Source organism: Chlorocebus sabaeus, chromosome 9 (assembly GCF_047675955.1).
Source record: "Chlorocebus sabaeus isolate Y175 chromosome 9, mChlSab1.0.hap1, whole genome shotgun sequence".
Lineage (NCBI taxonomy): Eukaryota > Metazoa > Chordata > Mammalia > Primates > Cercopithecidae > Chlorocebus > Chlorocebus sabaeus.
In genome coordinates, this window is record NC_132912.1 from 91,767,511 (window position 1) to 91,787,900 (window position 20,390).

The following is a 20,390-nucleotide window of genomic DNA, read 5'->3' on the forward strand; positions in this document are numbered from 1 at the left end:
TGCCAAAAGATAAAATAACATGTAAGTAGTTGACCCAAGGTACAAACATGTAAAAGTGCTGGTACCTCCTCACTTTGCTTATGAAATAATTTATATACATAATTTAATTTTACTTCTAGTTAATGTTTACTTCTAAGAGTTTTAAAATAAAATATGGAAAGTGGAACACCTGATACTTTTATTTTTGAAATTTATGTCCAACTGCAACTGCTTGCCAATAGCAATTTTGAAAGATGGGACATACAGTTTGTTTTTTAGCCTTTTCTCCTTTTTTCGTTTCTTAGATTTAGTGGTTGAAGGACTGCGATGTGTAGTTTTGCCAAAAGATCTTTGCCACAAATTTCTGCAGCTGGCAGAATCTAATACAGTGAGAGGAATAGAAACCTGTGGAATACTCTGTGGAAAACTGGTATGATCTTTATATTTATATATATGTATCTGCATAGGATACTTTTAATAGTACTAGATTTCTTCTGATAAGTGGAACAGAATAAAAGCATGCTAAGAGTTACCAGTATTATGAAATTAACATTACACAAATTAACTTTATAAAACTACTGTCATTATTAATGGAATGATCCTTCTAGAAAATAGATTGTAAAATTTCAGAGACTCTATAAAAACTTGTCCTAAAGATCAACCTATTAATTAAATCTTTAATTAGAAAAATGGTATGAAATATAGGTCTTCAGGTTTCCAAATCTATCTGGTTGCCAAATCAAATTTTCATTGCAATTGTTAGCTTCACATACATTCGTATAATTAACTTCATCTGTGGCATGTATTATCTTGCTGTCCTTTTTGAGATACACATGGAATAAAACTAGGATTTTGTTGTTTAGTTTAAGGCAGTAGTTTCAACAAAAGCCTATAGGCATAGGACATATTTAATTATGGAAGATGTCATCATAAGTATATGATGAAAGACAAGGTCATAATAGAAGGAGATGAAAGAAAGGAGATGCATTCAATTTCCTATCTACAACAAAGATAAATAATGTTTCTTTGGGCGTGTACTTTCATAGTCTGTTTTGAGTGCCAGTTTATATATCTGGGTCCAGGTATATTTTCAGTCCTCAAAATTTAGCTTAGGAACCTCTGCTTTAATGAATAATACTACATTGTTATTCCGTACACAATCTCCTGCTGCATTCCAGTATTCTGTCATCACTTTCCCTCCAAGAGAGAGGAAGCCATTGGTGGCAAGCACAGGAGAATGGGCATCTACAGTCACCTCTGTTGCACTTAAGGAGACAGTGTGCTATTGAAGCATCCACCCCCACATCATGTGTTGTATTCAGATTGATTTATTGATTCATTTGTGATTCATTCACTCCGTTGTCAGACAAACATTTACCGAATATCTAAATGTGCCAGGCAATGTGCTGGGTATTAGCAGTTGGTGTCCTGCAACAGCTTGCCTCATGATACTTATGATGCTGTGAAGACCCAGATGACTAATGACAAGTGGGGCTGAGTGCTGTCTGTGCAAGTGCAGGGAATCATGGGAGTGTGTGACTGGTAAATCTAACCTTGTCTGAAGGGTGGAGAAGGGTTTCCCTGAGAAGTGATGTTTGAGCTAGGCCTGAAGAATACATAAAGGAAGAGGTTGGATGGAGGGAAGAGTTGAAATCAGGGCAAAGGAGCAGTGCATAGTGTGCAGGAAAGCCCTAAGGCTAGAGAGAGGATGGTCCTCTGGACGGAGAAAGGCCAGCCTGCCTGAGGGAAGACAGCCTCTCACTGCAGGAACATCTCTTCCTTCAGCATCCCATGGCACTTCACAACCCTCTTCCTCTCAACTCTTATCTTTTGCCTAAGGGGAGTAATTTGTTTTTTCCTTTCTCTTTATCTGATTGCAAATCCAAAACATTATCTTAATTACAGAAGATCCTAGTGAGTCCTCGCAACATTCGAAGAATGTCTTAAATCTTGAAGTGACATTAAATATAATTAGTAATATAAAAACAAAACCATCAACCTTCACAACCCTAAGAAATGCCTTTTGGTAACACCACAAAATTATTTAACTAGTATCTCCCCCTCCAAACAAATCTGTCCTTGTTTTGTTCAGTTTTTCCATTACAGATATATCAAGACATCATTTATTAACTAAACTTCCACAGAAGCCTGGCATGCAAATTCCTATTTATGTTATGTTTTCTATTGTGAAAGTGGGTTTCAAGCTACAAACAACTGAGTCTCAAACTTTTGGAAAAGAATCCATTTTTACTGTTGGGACTTTGTTTTTGAATTGGGAACGGTTGTGTGTCCAGGTACAGGGAGGGATAAGGTAAGTGGTGCCTGTACCTGGACACACACCCCTACTGGGGGACTCTTTAGTCTTAAACATTGCACTTCCTGTTCCATTGTTTTTTTTGTTTGTGTGTGTGTGTGTGTGTGTCAGATGCATGTCATTCTTTCTGCTACTTGTTTTTTAGACACATAATGAATTTACTATTACTCATGTAATTGTGCCAAAGCAGTCTGCGGGACCAGACTATTGTGACGTGGAGAATGTAGAGGAATTATTCAATGTGCAGGATCAACATGATCTCCTCACTCTAGGATGGATCCATGTACGTTTGACCTTTTGGGTTTCAGTTTATTTTTGTGTGGCGTACTATTTTCCTCCTTGAAAAAGTTTAGCTTCATTTAAATAGCTTCTTCTTTTAAAATTTTTCAAATGTAATAAAGGTCATCATTTAAGTAGTGGTTCTCAAGCAAAGAGAAAAGAATAACAGATATTTAAAAAAATAAAGTTCATCATATTATGGCATGTTTTTCAGTGTTAGACTGTGTCTAAATCTGTCAAATCTGGATTTGGAGAACGTGTATCTTTTGCTTTTTCGTATCATCTAAAGTTAAAAGAGGTAGGAAGAAAGAGAGTAACATTTGGAAATCAGGTGATTTGTTTTAGATAATTTTACATAGCCTAGTGAAGGCTTAGCCAAATTGTTAACTAATTTGGCTACACAACTATTAATGTGGGTCTAAATTAGATTATTTTAAGAAAATATCTGAAAATGTTTCTTTTAAACGTGTTTGTATATATCAGCTACACTCCCTGACACCCCTCAGATAGGCAAACGATGTATGCATCACTGTATAAACAGCCACAGAGTAAGGCAAGAGGATAGGGCGCAAAACATTGAATTCCAACATCCACCAGGCCATCATAGGAGCAAGTCAAATAGACATGAGGTTAAATCTTGGCTGTGCTAAGAATTTACTGTAGGAGTATTGGCAAGTTATTAAGCAATCTGAGCATCAGTTTTATCATCCATAAAATGGAGATCATAATACTTGACTTCACAGGATGGTTCATATTAAATGAGATACTATTGGTGAATTTCATGGCACAATTTTTGAGGGACTCAGAAAATTGTACCTGTTATAATTGGTGATAATAATCTATCCTTTCTAGCCATAGTGCAATCCAGCTGAGGGAAATTTTTTCCATTTAGTCTCACATAAGCTGGATCTAGGATAACGTCTTGGTGTGTTTTTGCTGCTATAACAAAATGCCTGATATAGGGTAATTTAAAAAGAACAGAAATTTGTTTTATCTGGTCCTAGAGGCTGGGAAGTCCAAGATCAAGGCATCAGCATTGGTGTCTAGTGAGGGCTGCTCTCAGCTTCCAAAAGCAGCCTTCACTAGACACCAATGGCACCTTGTTGCTGTGTCCTCACAGGGTGGAAGGTGGAAGGCAGAAGGGCAAGAGAGCACTCCCTTCAACCTTAAGCCCTTTCACAAGCATCTTAATACCATTCATTAGAGTGGAGCCCTTGTGATTAATTACCTCCCAAAGACCACACTTCTCAATACTGTTACATTGAGGATTAAGTTTCATCATGAATATTGGTGGAGACCCCACCATTCAAACCATAGCAGGCTGGAATAAGCCATCCCTCTAAGATGGGATACTGGCCAAGAAAATTTCCAGGACACATTCTGGGGACCTCCAAGTGCCCTTGAGGAATGATACATGATCATTTTTACTTGTTTTATAGAGAAGCACTGGGGAGGGGCAGCATACACATACACACACACACTTCCTAGGCATTTGGTATTATGCAGTTCTGGAGAGTACAGGAGACTTTAGTCTCAACTCCACCTGTAAATTATTATGTTCTATCAGTTAGGACTTCTAGCCTGGTTTCCAGATTCCCTCGTTGGCTGAGTGAGGCTAATGAATGCCTTCTCTCCTCACTGGATTTCTGTGAACAGGAAACAAGATACCAGGTGTGAAAACTCTTTGAAAAGTATAAACTGCCTCTCAAATGCAAGAAATTATTTATAATGAAGAGTTTGTAAAACTCTACATATGTGTATTTGCTTTACTTAACAGTAAGTAATATGCATTACAGTTTGCCTGGAAATTGCTATATTATTTAGCTTAACGTGATTTCTGTAAAAAGAATGCCTTATTTAGCTTAACATGACTTCTGTAACAAGAATGCATTTTAAAGCAAAACAAATTCTAGCAAGAATGACAGTCTATTAAATTATGCATTTGCATTGACAAGTCAATGTTAGTTTATCTAACAAAACATTTTCCAAATTAGAAACAAAAATTTTCCCCTTATGAGCTACTGTGAACATAATGCATGCAATTATGAAGGTACGTTGTTTAATAAGTTTAGCATAATTCTTGAATTCTAGGACTTTTTGTTAAACTCATTTCACCATATCAAATTATTGTGGTTGGATGAAAATACAAAAATGTTACATTTCTAAACCTCAGTGATTGTAATGACTTTTTATGATTTTTTTTTATCAAGTATAATAATAGCAACAAATTCCAGAGCTGGCTTTTTTCAAATACAAATTAGTCATAGGGAAAAAAGGTCTGAAACAGAATCAGGCAGACATGTATTTGAATTTGGACTTTTTGGTTTAACTAGCTTTATGAGCATCCACAAGTCACTCACTTTCCTGCTTACCTCAGTTTCCTCACCTGCAAAATGGAGATAATAATAGCACTTATCTTGTTGCTGTGAGAATTTAATGATATGACTCATGGAAAGTGATTAGTTCACATTATACAGTTGCAATAAATGGCATCTGCTGCCATTGTTATCATTGTCATCATCATTTTCATTTCCGTAGAGTGAGGGAATGGGAGCCTCATTCTCCCATGGGAAAAGTGTTCTCATTGGAATAGACATAATTCCTTTTGGCAGAAATGAAGGACTCAGGTCATGTGGTGTGCATTCCATGTGGAAATAAATTGACAAGCAGAGTGATTTGTCTGTATGATAACCTGCTTGCTGCCTCCGCAGCACTATAGTTTCTTTGAACAATTTTTAATTTCTCACAAAGACATAGAAGCCTCTATTTTACAAAGAGAAGGTGTTCCTTGTAAGATAACAGGCTGTCAGATACTCCCACTCGTACCCCCTACTGAAGATTTGCATTTTAAAAGTTAGGACAATTTCCATTCCTTTGTTGATCTAAGTTTTTATAGGCCAAGTGTTATTTTTTCCTTGCAGAACATATACCTTTCTGTAAATAATCATCTGATTTTGCCTTCATTCTATTAAAGTAGAAAAAAACATTTTCTTGCTTTTTTTTTTTTTTTTTAAAGACAGAGTCTTGCTCTGTTGTCCAGGCTGGAGTGCAGTAGAGTGATCACAGCTCACTGTAGCCTCAACCTCTCTGGCTCAAGTGCTCCTCTCACCTCAGCCCCCTCAAGTAGTTGAGACTACAGGCACATGCCACCATGTCTAGCTAATTAAAACAACTTTTTTTTTTTTTTTTGATAGAGATGGAGTCTACCTATATTGTCCAGGCTGGTCTTGAACCCTTGGGCTCAACTGATCCTCTCACCGTGGCCACTCCAAGTGGAGATTACAGGCATGAGCCACTATGCCTGGCCTAAAAATTGTTTTAAAATCTTACATTTCTTTAATAGAATATAGTTTTGTGTAAAGACATTTAGCTACTACTATGGATCTGTGCCTTTTAGTTAATAAAGACATTAAAATAACAACAGCAATAACAACAGCTAATGACTTTTATTTCTATATGCTAAGCACTGTTCCAAGAATTTTAATGGACTGTCATATTTCATCTCCATAACAATCCCATGCAGAAAATATTATCCCAATTTTACAGATGATGAAATGGGCAAGAGAAGGCTAAGTAATCTTCACAGTGTCATATAGCTAATGAGTAATGGAGTCAGGATCTAGACAGTGGTGCCAAGAATCTTTGTTTCATGATTAAAATAGTCACATTCTTTTTTTCAAGAGTAATTAGGGTTTAATATGAATTTTTAAAATAACTAGATGTGTATTTATTTCTTATATTCAAATATGAACCTCTGATTGACCATGCATAAACACATTTGTATGTAGCCAGAAACTTGGCAGATTTCTTTTAATTTATAATCCCCATTTTTTCCTCCCCATATATTTAGTTGCTATGCAAGATTAGTCCAAAATACCTTTAACAACTTGGAGTCTCCCATTCTCCCATTTATAGGAAATGGCAATCCACAAAACGATACACAGCAACATGTGGTCTATTTAGTGAAAACTTCCTTTTAATGTTCCTAATGTTGTATATGCATATCTTGTGTCCAGGGTTTCCAATCACAGCTCTGCTACTTACCAGCTGTGTGACCACAGGCACATTATGTAACCTCCCTTAGTTTTGGGATCCTTGTATGTAAAATTCAGATAATAAAATAAATATCTCATAAATGAGTTGTGATAAAGCTATGAGAATCTATTTAAAGCCCCTAGCAAATTAATTTCCAGCTCTTTCTATCCCCAAAAGAAGAAAGTACACCAACACTTCTAGGAGCCTCTTCTCAAAGTCATAGTTATTCCAAAATAGCAAATAATAGGAATGCATAAAGGGAAAGATCATGTCAGCAAAACCTTTTTAAAAATCCCTTATTTTTAAATGGTTAAAAATAATTTTTTAAAAAACAGAATTTTCTATTAAAATAAGCTGTGGCCTTGCCTAAGACAGCCATCCTAGTAAAATTGTCTTCTTTTCTATTTATAGACGCATCCCACTCAAACTGCATTCTTATCCAGCGTTGATCTTCACACTCACTGTTCCTATCAACTCATGTTACCAGAGGCCGTTGCCATTGTTTGCTCACCAAAGCATAAAGAGTAAGTGTGACTCTTCAGGGGAGCCCAAAGAAGGCTTTGTCTAGGGCTGCTGGGTTCCTGTGTGTCCAGACACCAGGTTGTGGTACTTGGATTGGCAAGCACACAACACCCTCGGGAAAAAGAGATAGGTGGCAGTCAGCTGCCATCGACCTGTAGCTCTGCAGTTTCAGGTCCATTCTGTGGCAGAATTACTGATTTTCTTTCTTCTGTTAGCGTGACCTTGAAGTGAATAACATTTAAGAAGGATGCTATCCCAGTTAGCCTTTTTAGGACTTATTTCTGCTGTATTATATTCTACCATAAGAAATGTTCTAGTCTTAGCTGAGAAAAAAACCTTTCTAGCTTTGGGGACACTGATTATTGTAGAGTAGTTATGAGCATGGGAATCAAACAAACATATGGAAATCATGGCTTCACCCCTCAAGTGTTGTGTTAGGCAGGATACTTGACCACTGAAGGCCTCTGCCTCTTCATCCCTGATACCTGCCCATCAGGGATGGATGTAAAGATGAAATTAGATAATAGCCTATGTACAGTGCTTAGCATAGTGCCTGGTACCACAGCAGGCACTCAATACATATTTGCTATTGCTATAATCTGTATTAACATTATTAGAAGAATTCAAAATATCTGCCACTTGTAATTTCCTCTTGTGGGACTCTCTGGTGGGGCCTTGGCCTTTCCCGTGGGGTCACACACAATAGCTTATTTGCCTTGTCCCCTTAACGATCCTGCAGGCTCTTAGCAGCAGCATTGCCTCCTCCTGGGTTTCTCTCCTCTGGGCCAGTCATTGGTTTAAAAAAAAAAAAAAAAAAAAACTCACTATGGAATTCCTAGTTTGTGAGTTCTCAATCCCATTTGAAGAATATGTATGTGTGTGCTGTTCAAATAAATCATCTGGAATGCCCAAATGATCCTTAATTTTTCTACCTGTTTTCACTCTGAAATTTAGCACTGGCATCTTCAGGCTCACGAATGCTGGCATGCTTGAGGTTTCTGCTTGTAAAAAAAAGGGCTTTCATCCACACACCAAGGAGCCCAGGCTGTTCAGTGTGAGTACATCATATTAGTTATTTTTCCAGGTATTTCTTATTCACTGCCCCCCCCAACCTGTTTTTAAATAAATAGTAGCAGTCTAATATAAGTCTAATATAAGATAAAATACTGTACTGCTTAGTTTGGAGTTTTATCTCAGAAAATTAATCTATCTATATACTTAATTTCTGATTTATTCTCAAAATAATTGTATTTACAAGGAAACATCAATATTTCTATAGCAGAATTAATGGTGCACAAAGTTACCTTTCCATTTATATATATGTATGATATTTAAAAGTTTTCTTCAGAGTCCAAATAGGTAACCAATTTTCATAGAAAATGGCATTTAAAATGTCGCATGAGTTCTTTCTGCTTGATATGGCCAAATTAGTTTTTTCATAGCAATTGTATGAAAACTACGATCATACTTCTTGATTACTTTTGCATAGTCCAAAAGAAACATTTGACTACGCCTTTTTTTTTTTTCCTAATTTTTTGGCGGTTCTGTGGCTGTAACATCAGAGAATATTATATTGAAATTCGAATTTACTTAAAATGAAAATTATTTGGCAACCCCTGTAAATATTTTTGTTTTTGTTGAAATTAATAAATGTGATTGTATTTGTTCTGATTGGAAATATTTTAAAAATCAGGAGCAATTTAAAATTAGGACATCTATACTCCCTCCCTAAAGAAAATCATATGGTAAACATTATGCTAAAATCAAACATATAGTAAAACCAATTTTTTCTTTCCTAGATATGCAAACATGTGTTGGTAAAAGACATAAAAATAATTGTGTTGGATCTGAGGTGATATGTTCTGAATGTAAGCACCGTCAACATCAGACACCTACTCACGGACATGTGGTTGCCGGATTTTCTTAAGATGTTTCCAGAAATGACTGATATTTTATATTTATACATTTTAGATCAGAAAGCTTGATATTTATTGCTGTTGCACATTTTGAAGTTTTCTTTTTGGGTTGCTCTGTGTCAAGAGAGGTTACGTGGTGTTAAATCGGTACCTAATAATGTGCCCAAATACTATGACCAGATAATAAATTGTGCTGCAAACAACATGTCTGGTATTTATAGAGGTCTCTGCATACATTTTTAGAGCTTTAGATGATTTGCTGTATTTTTTATTCATGTAAAATGTAATTCCAAATAAGAAATTCTGAGTGTATGTAGTCTCCAAAGCAGACCATCTGTTTCTGAAACCTTCCCCTGAGGTAGGTGAGCAGCTTCCATGTGTAGATGAAATATGGCTGCCATTTATAAAGCTTGTTCTATGTTTTCAGTGTCATGAAATCCCAGGCTCAGAGAGATATCTCTGCAGTGAATCATTGTGTAAGATACAAGAACAACAGGCTTCTACTCAGGGGATCAGGTGTCAGAGGGCCTGAGATAGCAGACAATTCATTAACTTGATTTAGAAGACTAAAAGTAGAGAAGCTTGAGAGAGGAATTTTTTAAAAAGGGCTCAGATAAAAGTACAAAGCCTGTTACTGTGAACATGGACAGAGGTGATAGGAAGAAGAAATGAGACATAAGAAATAACTGGTAATTCTTAGTCGAAAAGAATGAATCAGAAAATAGTTTGGAAAGTTTTGTCATTAAAGGTATCTCTATATAAATTAGTCCCCAGAGAAAGAGAATCAAATAAGTTTGAAACTGAATAGGGTGGCATAAATGTAATGTTTTAGTAAGGTGTGAAATGGCATTTGTGGCTATTACCTAGATAGTACAAGCATTTACCTGGATAAAAAGAGACAGATTAAATAGAAGGAATGAGAAACTTGGGTACTCTGTTAGCAAGCTGAATTGGTGGGAAAAACCTGAGGATGGAAACAATGTGGAGAAATTTTAGCTGCAGATACACAGAGGGCAGAATGGAAGTGATATTGTTGAGTTCTTTGAGAATAGGTCCTTCAGGACACTGAAGACTAGTTCTGCAGGTGACATCTTTATCTTGGAAGACATTGCTCCCAGGCACGTTGGGAAATCCTGGACTGACAACCCTTTCCTTGATCAAGAAACTTGTGATCACTTCTTAATCTCCCTTCTCATCCTTTAGGGCCTTACCTTACTCTAGTCCAGCTTTCTTTTTTCTTTTCAGCGCTTAAGTTTCCTTCTCCAGTCACCTCTTCCTGGATCTCCATGACTTTTCAACAGGGCCAAACTAATCCTATGTATCCTTCTGTCTTCCCACTGTCTTCTGTGTTAGCCTCAGCTATCCCTTCCTTTGCTTTCCTCGTGACATTGTATCTGAGTTGCCTAAACAACTCATGTTTCCATGTACTAGCTTCCACTGCTTAGTTCAATGATTTCCACATTCCAAAGAGTGGTATTTTCTGTACACTGTGCTTGGATGGGTTAACATCTGATATGGTTTGGCTGTGTCCCAACCCAAATCTCATCTTAAATCGTAGTAGGAGGGACCTGGTGGGAGGTAATTGAATCATTGGGGTGGTTACTTCCATGCTGTTCTCATGATAGTGAGAGAGTTCTCAGGATATCTGATGGTTTCATAAGGGGCTTTTTCCCTTTTGCTCAGCACTTCTTCCTGCCATTATGTGAAGAAGGACGTGTTTTGCTTCCCTTTCTGCAATGATGGCAAGTTTCTTGAGGCCTCCCCAGCAATGCAGAACTGTGAGTCAATTAAACCTCTTTCCTTTAGAAATTACTCAGCCTTGGTCAGTTCTTTATAGTAGTATGAGAATGGACTAATACAACATCCCTCCCTGCTTGTCTAATCCTCAATTCTGGTACAATGTCACCTGAATTCTGTTCCTGTTCTCATTTATACAGAATCACCTACTATGGGCAGGTCAATGGCTTGTTTCTGTTTCATGGCATCTTCTAGCTATGGAGAGCTTAGGTCTCAGACTTCAGAAGTAGAACTTGGCTTACCTTGTGCATGGACACTTTAGTCTATGGCCACCACTAGTTAAGAGCAGATTAACTCTGCAAGGCTAGCTCCATAGACACCTCACTTTTTCCTGAGTGGTGCTGTCCTCAGTGTCTTAACACTTAAACACACCATGATATTCTGATATACTTGATCAAAGGAAAATATTATATACTTTATTCAAGTAAAAATAATTGTTGGGACAATGGATAGTTGATAAATGAGTGAGATCCTCTGTATAGAATTAAAAATTATAGTAATACACTAAGAGGATATAAAATGAGAGTTGTCCGATGAAAAAGCTGTGGACATTGAATGGTGCCTAAAGATAGAAAGGACTCAGTTGAGAGCTAAGAACATTTAGCATCTTAGATTTCCAGAAAGACTAGAAAGAGAAGCTATGAGTATGCAAAACCATTATGTCCCTTCTGAATAGCAAGTTAGAAGAGAACCCATTTTTCACTAAGAAAGTATATTGCATTTCATAAATAAGGGAGACATTCTTGGCACTTTTTTTGTAATTTTTTTGTAAGTTTTTTTTTTTTTTTTTTTTTTTAAAGTACAAACCAAATTAACCAGGGTCTCACAGAGTGGGACTGTTGGAGGCGGCAAACCAGGGACCTGACTTTGGCTGCCAGAATGAGGCCCTGGGGCTGTGTCTGAAAGAAGAACCAACAGAAATGTGACCACATCACTAAGTAATGAACTGGTCACGAGGCAGATACCATGTTAACCAACCTGGAGATGCCAGTACACACACATGTGCATGAGCATCAGTGTTCATTGGATAAGCTATCTATGGAAGGTCTCTTTCACAACAGGCAAAGAGCACCTTCTCTTTTTTTTGAGACAAGGTCTCACACTGTCACCCAGGCTGGGGTGTAGTGGCACAATCATGGATCACCGCAGCCTTGATCTCCTAGGCTCAAGCTGTCCTCCCATCTCAGCCTCCCGAGTAACTGGGACTATAGGCACTCACCACCACACCTGGCTCTTTTTTTTCTATTTTGTAGAAATGGGGTCTTGCTGTGTTGCTAGGGCAGGAGATCCTTCTTTTGAATATGCATCAGTTCCAAAGCTCCATTTGCCACATCCTAAGGCAAAGATGATTCTTCATTTCTTTTCAGATTTGTGTTTCTGTAGAAAAAAATGAAACAGTTAAGAACTTCCTTTGATTTTTCAATGCTAATTGGTTTGCATACAGTGCCTGACACTGTATATGTATTCGTTATAGGCTGAATTGTGTCCCCCAAATTCATGTGTTGAGATCGTTAACCCCCCAGTACCTCAGAATATGACCAAGTTTGAAGATAGGGTCTTTACATAAATAATTAAGTTAAAATGAGGCTAGTAGAGTGGGCACTAATCCAGTATAAGTTGTGTCCTTATAATTAGAGATTAGGACAGACATACACAGAAGGAAGACCATGGGAAAACATAGAAAGAAGACTGCCATCTACAAGCCAAAGAGAGAGATCTCAGAAACCAACCCTGCCAAAACCTAGATCTCAGACTTCCAGCCTCCGGGACTGTGAGAAAATAAATTTCTGTTGTTTAAGCCATCCGGTCTGTGGTATTCTGTTTGGCAGCCCTCACAAACTAATGTGGTACCCGATAAATATTTGCTGAAGTTGTTTATTTCCTTTTTCCTTACAGACTGAATTGGAAATGGCTTTCTTTGTTGTCATGCCGGGCAGAAATCATGCTTTCCATAGACCTTGTCAGTTGTAGAAGAGCAAAGCAGAATGTTTGCAGATTATTTTCAGCTACTCAAATTGTTCCTGGTTTTTTTTTTTAGTAGGATTTTACTTGTGGAAATTTGACATTTTATTTGAGGCCACACTGGTTCACTTCTGTTTTCTCCCAATTCATTTCACATTGCAACCACATCAACTGTGCTGGAGACTGTGTTATTACAATGATTTGACCTTAGATTGAGGTTTCTGTTGCAAAACCAGCTGAAGAGGTCCTAAATGTGGAAAGCAGATGTTTCTCTTCTGGCATGTCTTGCAGAATTATCTGGCAAGCGAATATCTTCTGTGAAGAAAATGCTTGAGAAATGTCATGCATTTGGCAATGATTAAGAAAGAAAGGTAGACCTTCAACTCTTTGTTCTTAAAAGAATTTGGCTTGTTATTTAGTGGGAAGACAACTAAGATGCAAAGAGCTTTTCTGCTCCTTTAAGAAATTTGTTTTCTTTTCTAGTCTTTTGATTCTTCATAAGGCCAGAATATACTTTCTCGGGGACAACTGATGAAAACACGATTTAGTGGCTCTTAGAGATTTAGGACACTGATGTCCAAGAAGACATTGTTGTTTTTAAAGTATCAAAAGACAGGTCTTCATTTGGACTGCTATACAAAAATGCCATAAACTGGGTGACTTAAACAACACTGTATTTCTGTCTCCCAGTTCTGGTGGCTGGAAATTTGATATCTGGGTGCCAGCATGGTCCAGTTCTTGATGAGAACGCCCTTCCTTATTTGCAGCTGACTGCCTTCTTGCCCTACCCTCAAATGGAGGAGAGAGAAATCATCTCTCTCGTGTCTCTGCTTATAAGGACACAAATCCTATCATGAGGGTATGACTCTACCTTCATGACCTAATTATCTCCCAGTGACCCCACCTCCAAATATCATCACAACGAGGATGAGGTTTCTGCATATTAATGACGGGGGCACCAACATTCAGTCCATAACTAGGCGAGTGCCAACTAGTTAGTTTCTTGTCTTTTTTCTGTGCCATATGGAGGCTCTGCTGTACATCTTCTGAGATCCCATAGTTACTATATTAAAAAGTAACATTCCAATAAGAATGTGAATAGCTTTTATTATATTACCTCTGATCTGGTGTGAAGATGCTTTCAAATAGATTTAAGAAATTACTCATTAAAAGGATATTTTGCAAAAGGAATTGCCAGTTGATTAAATCATACTAGGTATTAAATTTTGCCTCATGGAAAAACAAACTTCTTTGACAAAAATAACTTCTTAATTAAAGCCATATCTTTTCATATTAATAATGTTGCTGTATATTTATAATGTTTTAATTTTACAATGTTTTTATAACTAAAGGACTTAGTAAAATCCATATTCCTGTATATGTTTGAACAACCAGAGATACAGAAATGGAAAAGGGAAAGAAAATCCAGGGAAGGGAACATTATTTAGAAAGGAAGCCTGTGATACTCTTAAGGTCTGTCACTACAGCTTGCTAGATTTCAGGATGGGGATAGGAGATGCGGAAGATGAGAGAGGAGAAAACAGAGCAGGACCCTGGGGGAGGGAAGGTAGATTAAGAGCATTGCAAACTGGCTTTATTTAATTTGTTTGCTTGAAGTAAATGCCTTGGCATTATCTGGACCACAAGACATTCTAAAACCAAATGGAGATAATTAGATTTTTTTTTCTCTATCAAGGAGGATTACCCGCGCATCTCTATCAGGTAAACAAGAGTTGGCAGTGAAAAATTACAATTGTTTACATGAATTAGTCATTGTCTCACTGGGTCCCAGATGTACCAATGGAATGCGTGGTTAATTCATATTCTTGAGTCTGAAGAGGATGTTTAAAAATTATCCTCTGTATTTTCTCCAAGAGAAAAAGGCATTTACAGATTGATTTAAAAAGAAAAAAAGCTCAATTATGTTTCCTCCTAATATAAAGGCTCACAGACAAGGAAAGCAAAGCAAACAACTAGAAGAGATTTGCTGTGCTCTTGACTTTGGGAAAGGCCATCGGCAAATTATATCATTTTTAGGGAATTTAATTTCCTTACCTACAGAAATAAGGCATGTGAATCAACTGATTCATCTGGCTGTCTTCAGCAATAAAATTTTGTACTTATCAAGGTTCTTCCCAAGGCAGTATGTTTTTTATTTTTTAAAAATAACTTATTGAAGCTCAATTGACGTAACTTAAAAGTAACCATTTTAATGTGAACAATTTAGTGGCATTTAGCACATTTGATGTTGTGCAACCACCATCCCTATCTAGTTCCAAAACATTTCTGTCACTCCAAAGCAAAACCCCTTGTCCACTGTATTAGTCTGTTTTCACCCTGCTGATAAAGACATACCCGAGACTGGGTAATTTATAAAGCAAAAGAGGTTTAATGGACTCACAGTTCCACTTCGCTGGGGAGGCTTCACAATCATAGATGGAAGACAAAAGGCATGTCTTACACGGCAGCAGAGAAGAGAGAATGAGAGACAAGTGAAAGGGATTTCCTCTTATAAAGCCATCAGATCTCGTGAGACTTATTCACTACCATGAGAACAATATGGGGGAACCACTCCCATGATTCAGTTATCTCCCACTGGGTCCCTCCCACAACAGGTGGGAATTATGGGAGCTACAATTCAAAATGAGATTTGGGTGGAGACACAGCCAAACCATATCACCCACTAAGCAGTTGCTCCCCTTCCCTCCCTCTCTCCCCAGCTCCTAGCAACTGCCAATCTGCATTCAATACGGATCCATCTATTTTGGATATTTCATACAGGTAGAATTGTACAATATGTTAGCTGTTGTGTCTGGTTTCTTTCACTTAGTGTATCATTTTGAAGGCTTATCCATGTTGTAGTATGTATCAGTCCTTTATTCATCTTTATGGAATAACATTCCATTTAGGTATATACCACATTTTGTTTATTCATCCATTTATGGACATTGATGGACATCTATTGATGGATATTGATGACATTTTGTTTGTTCATCCATTAATGGACACAATAAACAAAAAGACATTTCCTTTTGGTTATTGTGAGTAGTAGTGCTCTAAACATGCTTGTACATGCATTTGTTTGAGCACCTGTTTCAATTATTTTGGATCTATACCTAGAAGTGGAATTGCAGGGTTATCTGGTAACTCTAGGCTTAGGTTTTTGAGAGACCTCCAAACTGTTTTTCACAACAGCTGTACCATGTTATATTCCCAACAGCAACATATAAAGTGTCTGATTAATCTACATCCTATTATAGCCATCCTAGTAAAAAGTAGCATCTCATTCTCCTTTTCTCAGAGCAATATGTGGTCAGCTTAATTCCTCTAAAGTCAAATTTTAATAGTAAAATAAAGTTGATGATGAAGATGTCTGAAGCCTCCAGAATTCACTCACTCCCATCACTCTCTTAGTATTGTGGGACACCAGTCCCGAGTCCTTATCAAGGTCACTACCACCATGTTTAGAGGGAGAATTTATTTTTATCAAGGATGGTTAGGTCAGCTGTTTCAGCTGGGTAGGATTAGAAATACAAAAAGAGAGCAACCAACAAAAGGCACTAGTCATAGCACTTTAGAATACTACTCTTGCTTTCCATCAAAGTCAGTGGTTTAAGCATTCATAAGGAAGAATACTATGTTGAGGCATCTCTCTGAAATCATAGACTTTTTTTAATTTTAAGAGCAAGGGCTCATTCTAAATTTGAAAAATATAATTTACCTGTTTAATATATTTTTGCCTGAGTAGGGGATGTCATTTTTTTTTAAGGAAGGCCTGAAATTACATGATTTTAGGTCATTTTGTAGGGAATTTCAGGTTGTGGCATAGGCGGAGAGGTCTTAAAGGAGGAAAAATAATTGATTCAATGAAAGGATAGGGGACTAAGTCTCAAAACTAAATGTGGAGGGGAAGAAACAGAAGGCAAGAACTAAGAAGAGTAGTTCTTTTGATGTGGTATGTCTGCAGTACCACATACTTTTCTCCAAGGATAAGGAAATCTGCTTAAGGACCCCTGAGTTTTAGGCCTCTGGAAAACTGTCATTAACCTCACGATATGGAAGCCTGTTCCATCATCAGTTTTCCTTGAGGACAGCATTGTTTCAAACCCAGACAAGTAGTAATCATTTTTATTCCCTTTAGCCCAGAAGGAGCTAGAAATTGCTCTAAGGAGGACATTGTGGGAGAACTACAGCCTCCATGAATAAATTAGACTGAGAGGTGGCGAAGTTTGCATGTTCATTTCCCAGATATAAGATGATTAATTTAACCTGAAAGGTGAAATGCTCAGGAAAAGCAGATGGTCCAGAGATGCCATACTTCTCATTCAACATTGCCTCCATTGTTTGAAATTGGTGTCTGATTTTTTCATAGAAAAAATGTTATGAATATTACTTTGGAAAATCATAGCGAAGTCATGGTCACACTTGTGTGTGTGGTCCAGTTCTTTGGGGTTCCCTTTTTCCCAGCTGTGCAGCACTCTTACATCTCTGGGACTCTGCTGGGAACATGTCCCATGCAGGTCCTACTTCCCCTTCCCAAACCTCAACCCCCTCTAGCCCCCAGCCCTTTTTATGGTCTACTCAATTCTTACTCTTTAAGTCTCTGCTTAAGCACTATCTTCTCAGAGAGGCAGCCTCTCCTGAGCCCCTGGCTCAAGTTAGAGCCCATGGCTACAAGAGCCAATACCCCATAAAATTCTTCTTTTGAACCCCTTACAACGTGCCCAAGTGCTTATTTAATGCCCGTCTTCCTCACTTGGCTGAGGGTTCCATCCAGGCAGAACCTTGCCTAGTTCTATTTCCTTGACACTGCTATCTGTCCTAGCTCATAGTGTTCTTCAGACATTACTTAAGTTGACTCTGCTCTCCCAGGAATAAACATTACTTCATACTCTGACAAGGAAGAACCCTATCTCAGGCTGCCCCATTCTCTCTCTCTCTCTCTCTCTCTCTCTCTCTCTCTCTGTCTCTCTCTCTCTCTCTCTTTTTGGGGGAGGCTATCTCTTTCTGAATAAGCTGAACTACAGCAATGGCTTCTGGTTGGATTGCAAGTGTATGTTGGTCCAGACAGCCTCCTCCCTAACTACAGTCAGACGCTCTGTGTTAGAAATTCTTCTGAAGAGAATTTCCTAGCTGCACAAAGGATACCACATTGACAACAGAGGATTATTATTATTATTATTATTATTATTATTATTTTGAGGCAGAGTTCCACTCCTTTTTGCCAAGACTGGAGTACAATGGCACGCTCTTGGCTCACTGCAACCCCAGCCTCCGGGTTTCAAGCAATTCTCCTGCCTCAGACTCCTGAGTAGCTGGGATTACAGGTGTATGCCACCACGCCCGGGTAATTATGTATTTTTAGTAGAGATGGGGTTTCACCGTTGTTGGCCAGGCTGGTCTTGAACTCCTGACCTCAGGTGATCTGCTCACCTCGGCCTCCTGAGACAACAGAGGATTATTTTTAAGTAAATAATGCCTCTTCCCACACATCTGCTCACAGTAATGGCTGCGTGATGTGAGTTAATGTCATTAGAAACCCATGCTGTCCTCCAGAGTTGCAGAAGCCTGTCATGGGAAAACTCTGTAGTCATAGAAGGATGTTCCTCTCCTTTGAGAGTGTGGTTTGCTATTGTTAGTGGAGAGAAGAGGATTCCGAAGGCTGTCAAACCTATATGTTGCTGGTTTTATCTCCTCTGGAGATTGGTGTGACACTCATGAAGGGGACTCAGCCACCTGTGCAAAGCCCAGTCTCTTAAGTCACTGGGCATCTAGTGGAATCAGGGGATGAATTACTGATGGATGACTGGGAGGAGGGTGCTTAGGCACTGCAGTTGAGTGGCTCGCAAGGAAAGACCATTTCACTAATGCATATTCAGTGGGTGCTTCTGGTTTGCCTGATTTTTGCCTCTGGGCATGGCTGTTTCAGCCTGAGAGGCTGTTCCAAGAATGTTTCTTTACTAGAGCGCTCATGCTGCCTGGTGGTAAATATGAAGTACAGCAGTGCAACCGACCAGTTTTACTCCAAGGAAACCCTGTAGAGATGACAGCAATGGTTGGCCATTTCTGCTTCAATTATGAAAGTGATCTGGTGGCAGGTATCTGCACACTAATCCTTAAGTTTAAATCTAGTGGCTATGAGGTGTCCTTGCCTGGGAAGCATGAATTTGCAGCTGAAAGATTTCCCTTGATCATATTCCAGTAGTTCTTAAATTTTGATGTGCATAAGAATCACCAGGGAAATCTGATTGAAGTTCAGGTTTCCAGCCTCAGCTCCAGAGATTCTAGCTCAGTGGGTGTTAGATGTGACCCAGGACTCTAGCCATTTAAAATGAGCTTCCAATGAGGTTGGTCCCTATAGCCTATTCTTTGGGAGATACTGGCCTAATGGCTAAAAATATGAGTTGGAAACCAAGCACAAGAAGGAGCAAGCTGATATCTTTGCCAGCAGCATGACATTGGGCTGTTGCTAGCCTCAGTTACTCTTCTGTAAAAAGGCAGTAATGTTCAGGTGCCGTGCCTCACGCATGTAATCCCGGCACTTTAGGAGGCCAAAGCAGGAGGATCGTTTGAGCCTAGGAGTTCAAGACTAGCCTGGGCAACATGGCAAGACCCCATCTCTATTTTTTTTTTTTAAAGGCAGACCAAAATCATAGGGCTATTGTAGGAGAAAATAAGATCCTAATATAAAGAGCTTGATATAGGCTGTGGTCATGGCGGGCACCAGTACATCCTAGCTCTTACTATTTGTAGTATTAATCCTAATTATCTGCAAGTTACAGGGCCAGAGAAGACTAGGGAAGTTCAGGTTTTCTGGACCAAACAGACACTCAATCCTGGGCCTGGAGGTCTCTGCAGTGAGATGCTGCCACAGACAGAGCCGCCTTCACTCCTCAGGACAACCAGGAGCTGCTGACACACACTGTATGCACTGGAGGGCAAGCAGCTCCCAGCTTGGGAGCAACTGAGGGTAGTGAACAGCCTGGGCAAGGAGTGCTCTGAGGCTAAGACCCTGAACGGCAGGGTCGGTATTTTTTTATATCCTTGTGCCTCAGGCCAAATGGGCAAAGGAAGAGCTGAAGTTGGTAACTCTCCTATCCAGTTGCGTCTCTAGAGCAATCTCTGTCTCCTCATCTATAAAGTGGGCTGATAGTAATACTTCCCCAGATAGTTGTGAAGAACAGCTGAGAGATGCTATGTGTAAAACCCTTCGCCTGATGATTGATGCTAATAGTCCTTGGAAAGTATTGTTATCTCTCTCATTCCTTCTGGCATGAATATATCCATAGTATCCTTTTCAAAGACAGATAGATCAGGAGAAGGGAAACAGATGGTCCAGATGTGTAGTGAGATTTTAAGGCAGTGTTTCTCAATGTTTTTTAAAAAATCCATGTTTCCCTCAATGAACATAGAAGTCAGACCTGTTTCTATATGTACATATATATGTGTGTGTGTATATATATAAATTTAATACATAGTATATGCATTAAAAGTCATATATATTAAAGGTCACACACATACATGTGTATACATATGGGAAATGTGTATGTGTGTGTGATTTTTAATATACAAGATATGACTTTTAA

General features: G+C 38.5%; 1 protein-coding gene across 6 annotated transcripts in view; it reads left to right on the forward strand.

Annotated features, from left to right (window-relative positions):
* The window catches only part of LOC103216223 (AMSH-like protease), a 139,932-nt gene that overhangs the window by 34,142 nt on the left and 85,400 nt on the right, over positions 1-20,390 (forward strand). For 3 of the 6 annotated variants that reach the window (XM_007963489.3, XM_073019163.1, XM_073019164.1), the window contains exons 7-11: positions 285-409; positions 2,439-2,576; positions 7,019-7,131; positions 8,084-8,183; positions 8,929-9,248. In XM_007963489.3, coding sequence (XP_007961680.1) covers positions 285-409; positions 2,439-2,576; positions 7,019-7,131; positions 8,084-8,183; positions 8,929-8,985 — 533 coding nt within the window. In that variant the 3' untranslated portion in view covers positions 8,986-9,248. Of the gene's footprint in view, positions 1-284; positions 410-2,438; positions 2,577-7,018; positions 7,132-8,083; positions 8,184-8,928; positions 9,249-20,390 lie in introns of those variants that run through there. The other 3 variants (XM_038009235.2, XM_038009239.2, XM_038009236.2) reach the window with 1 other exon arrangement.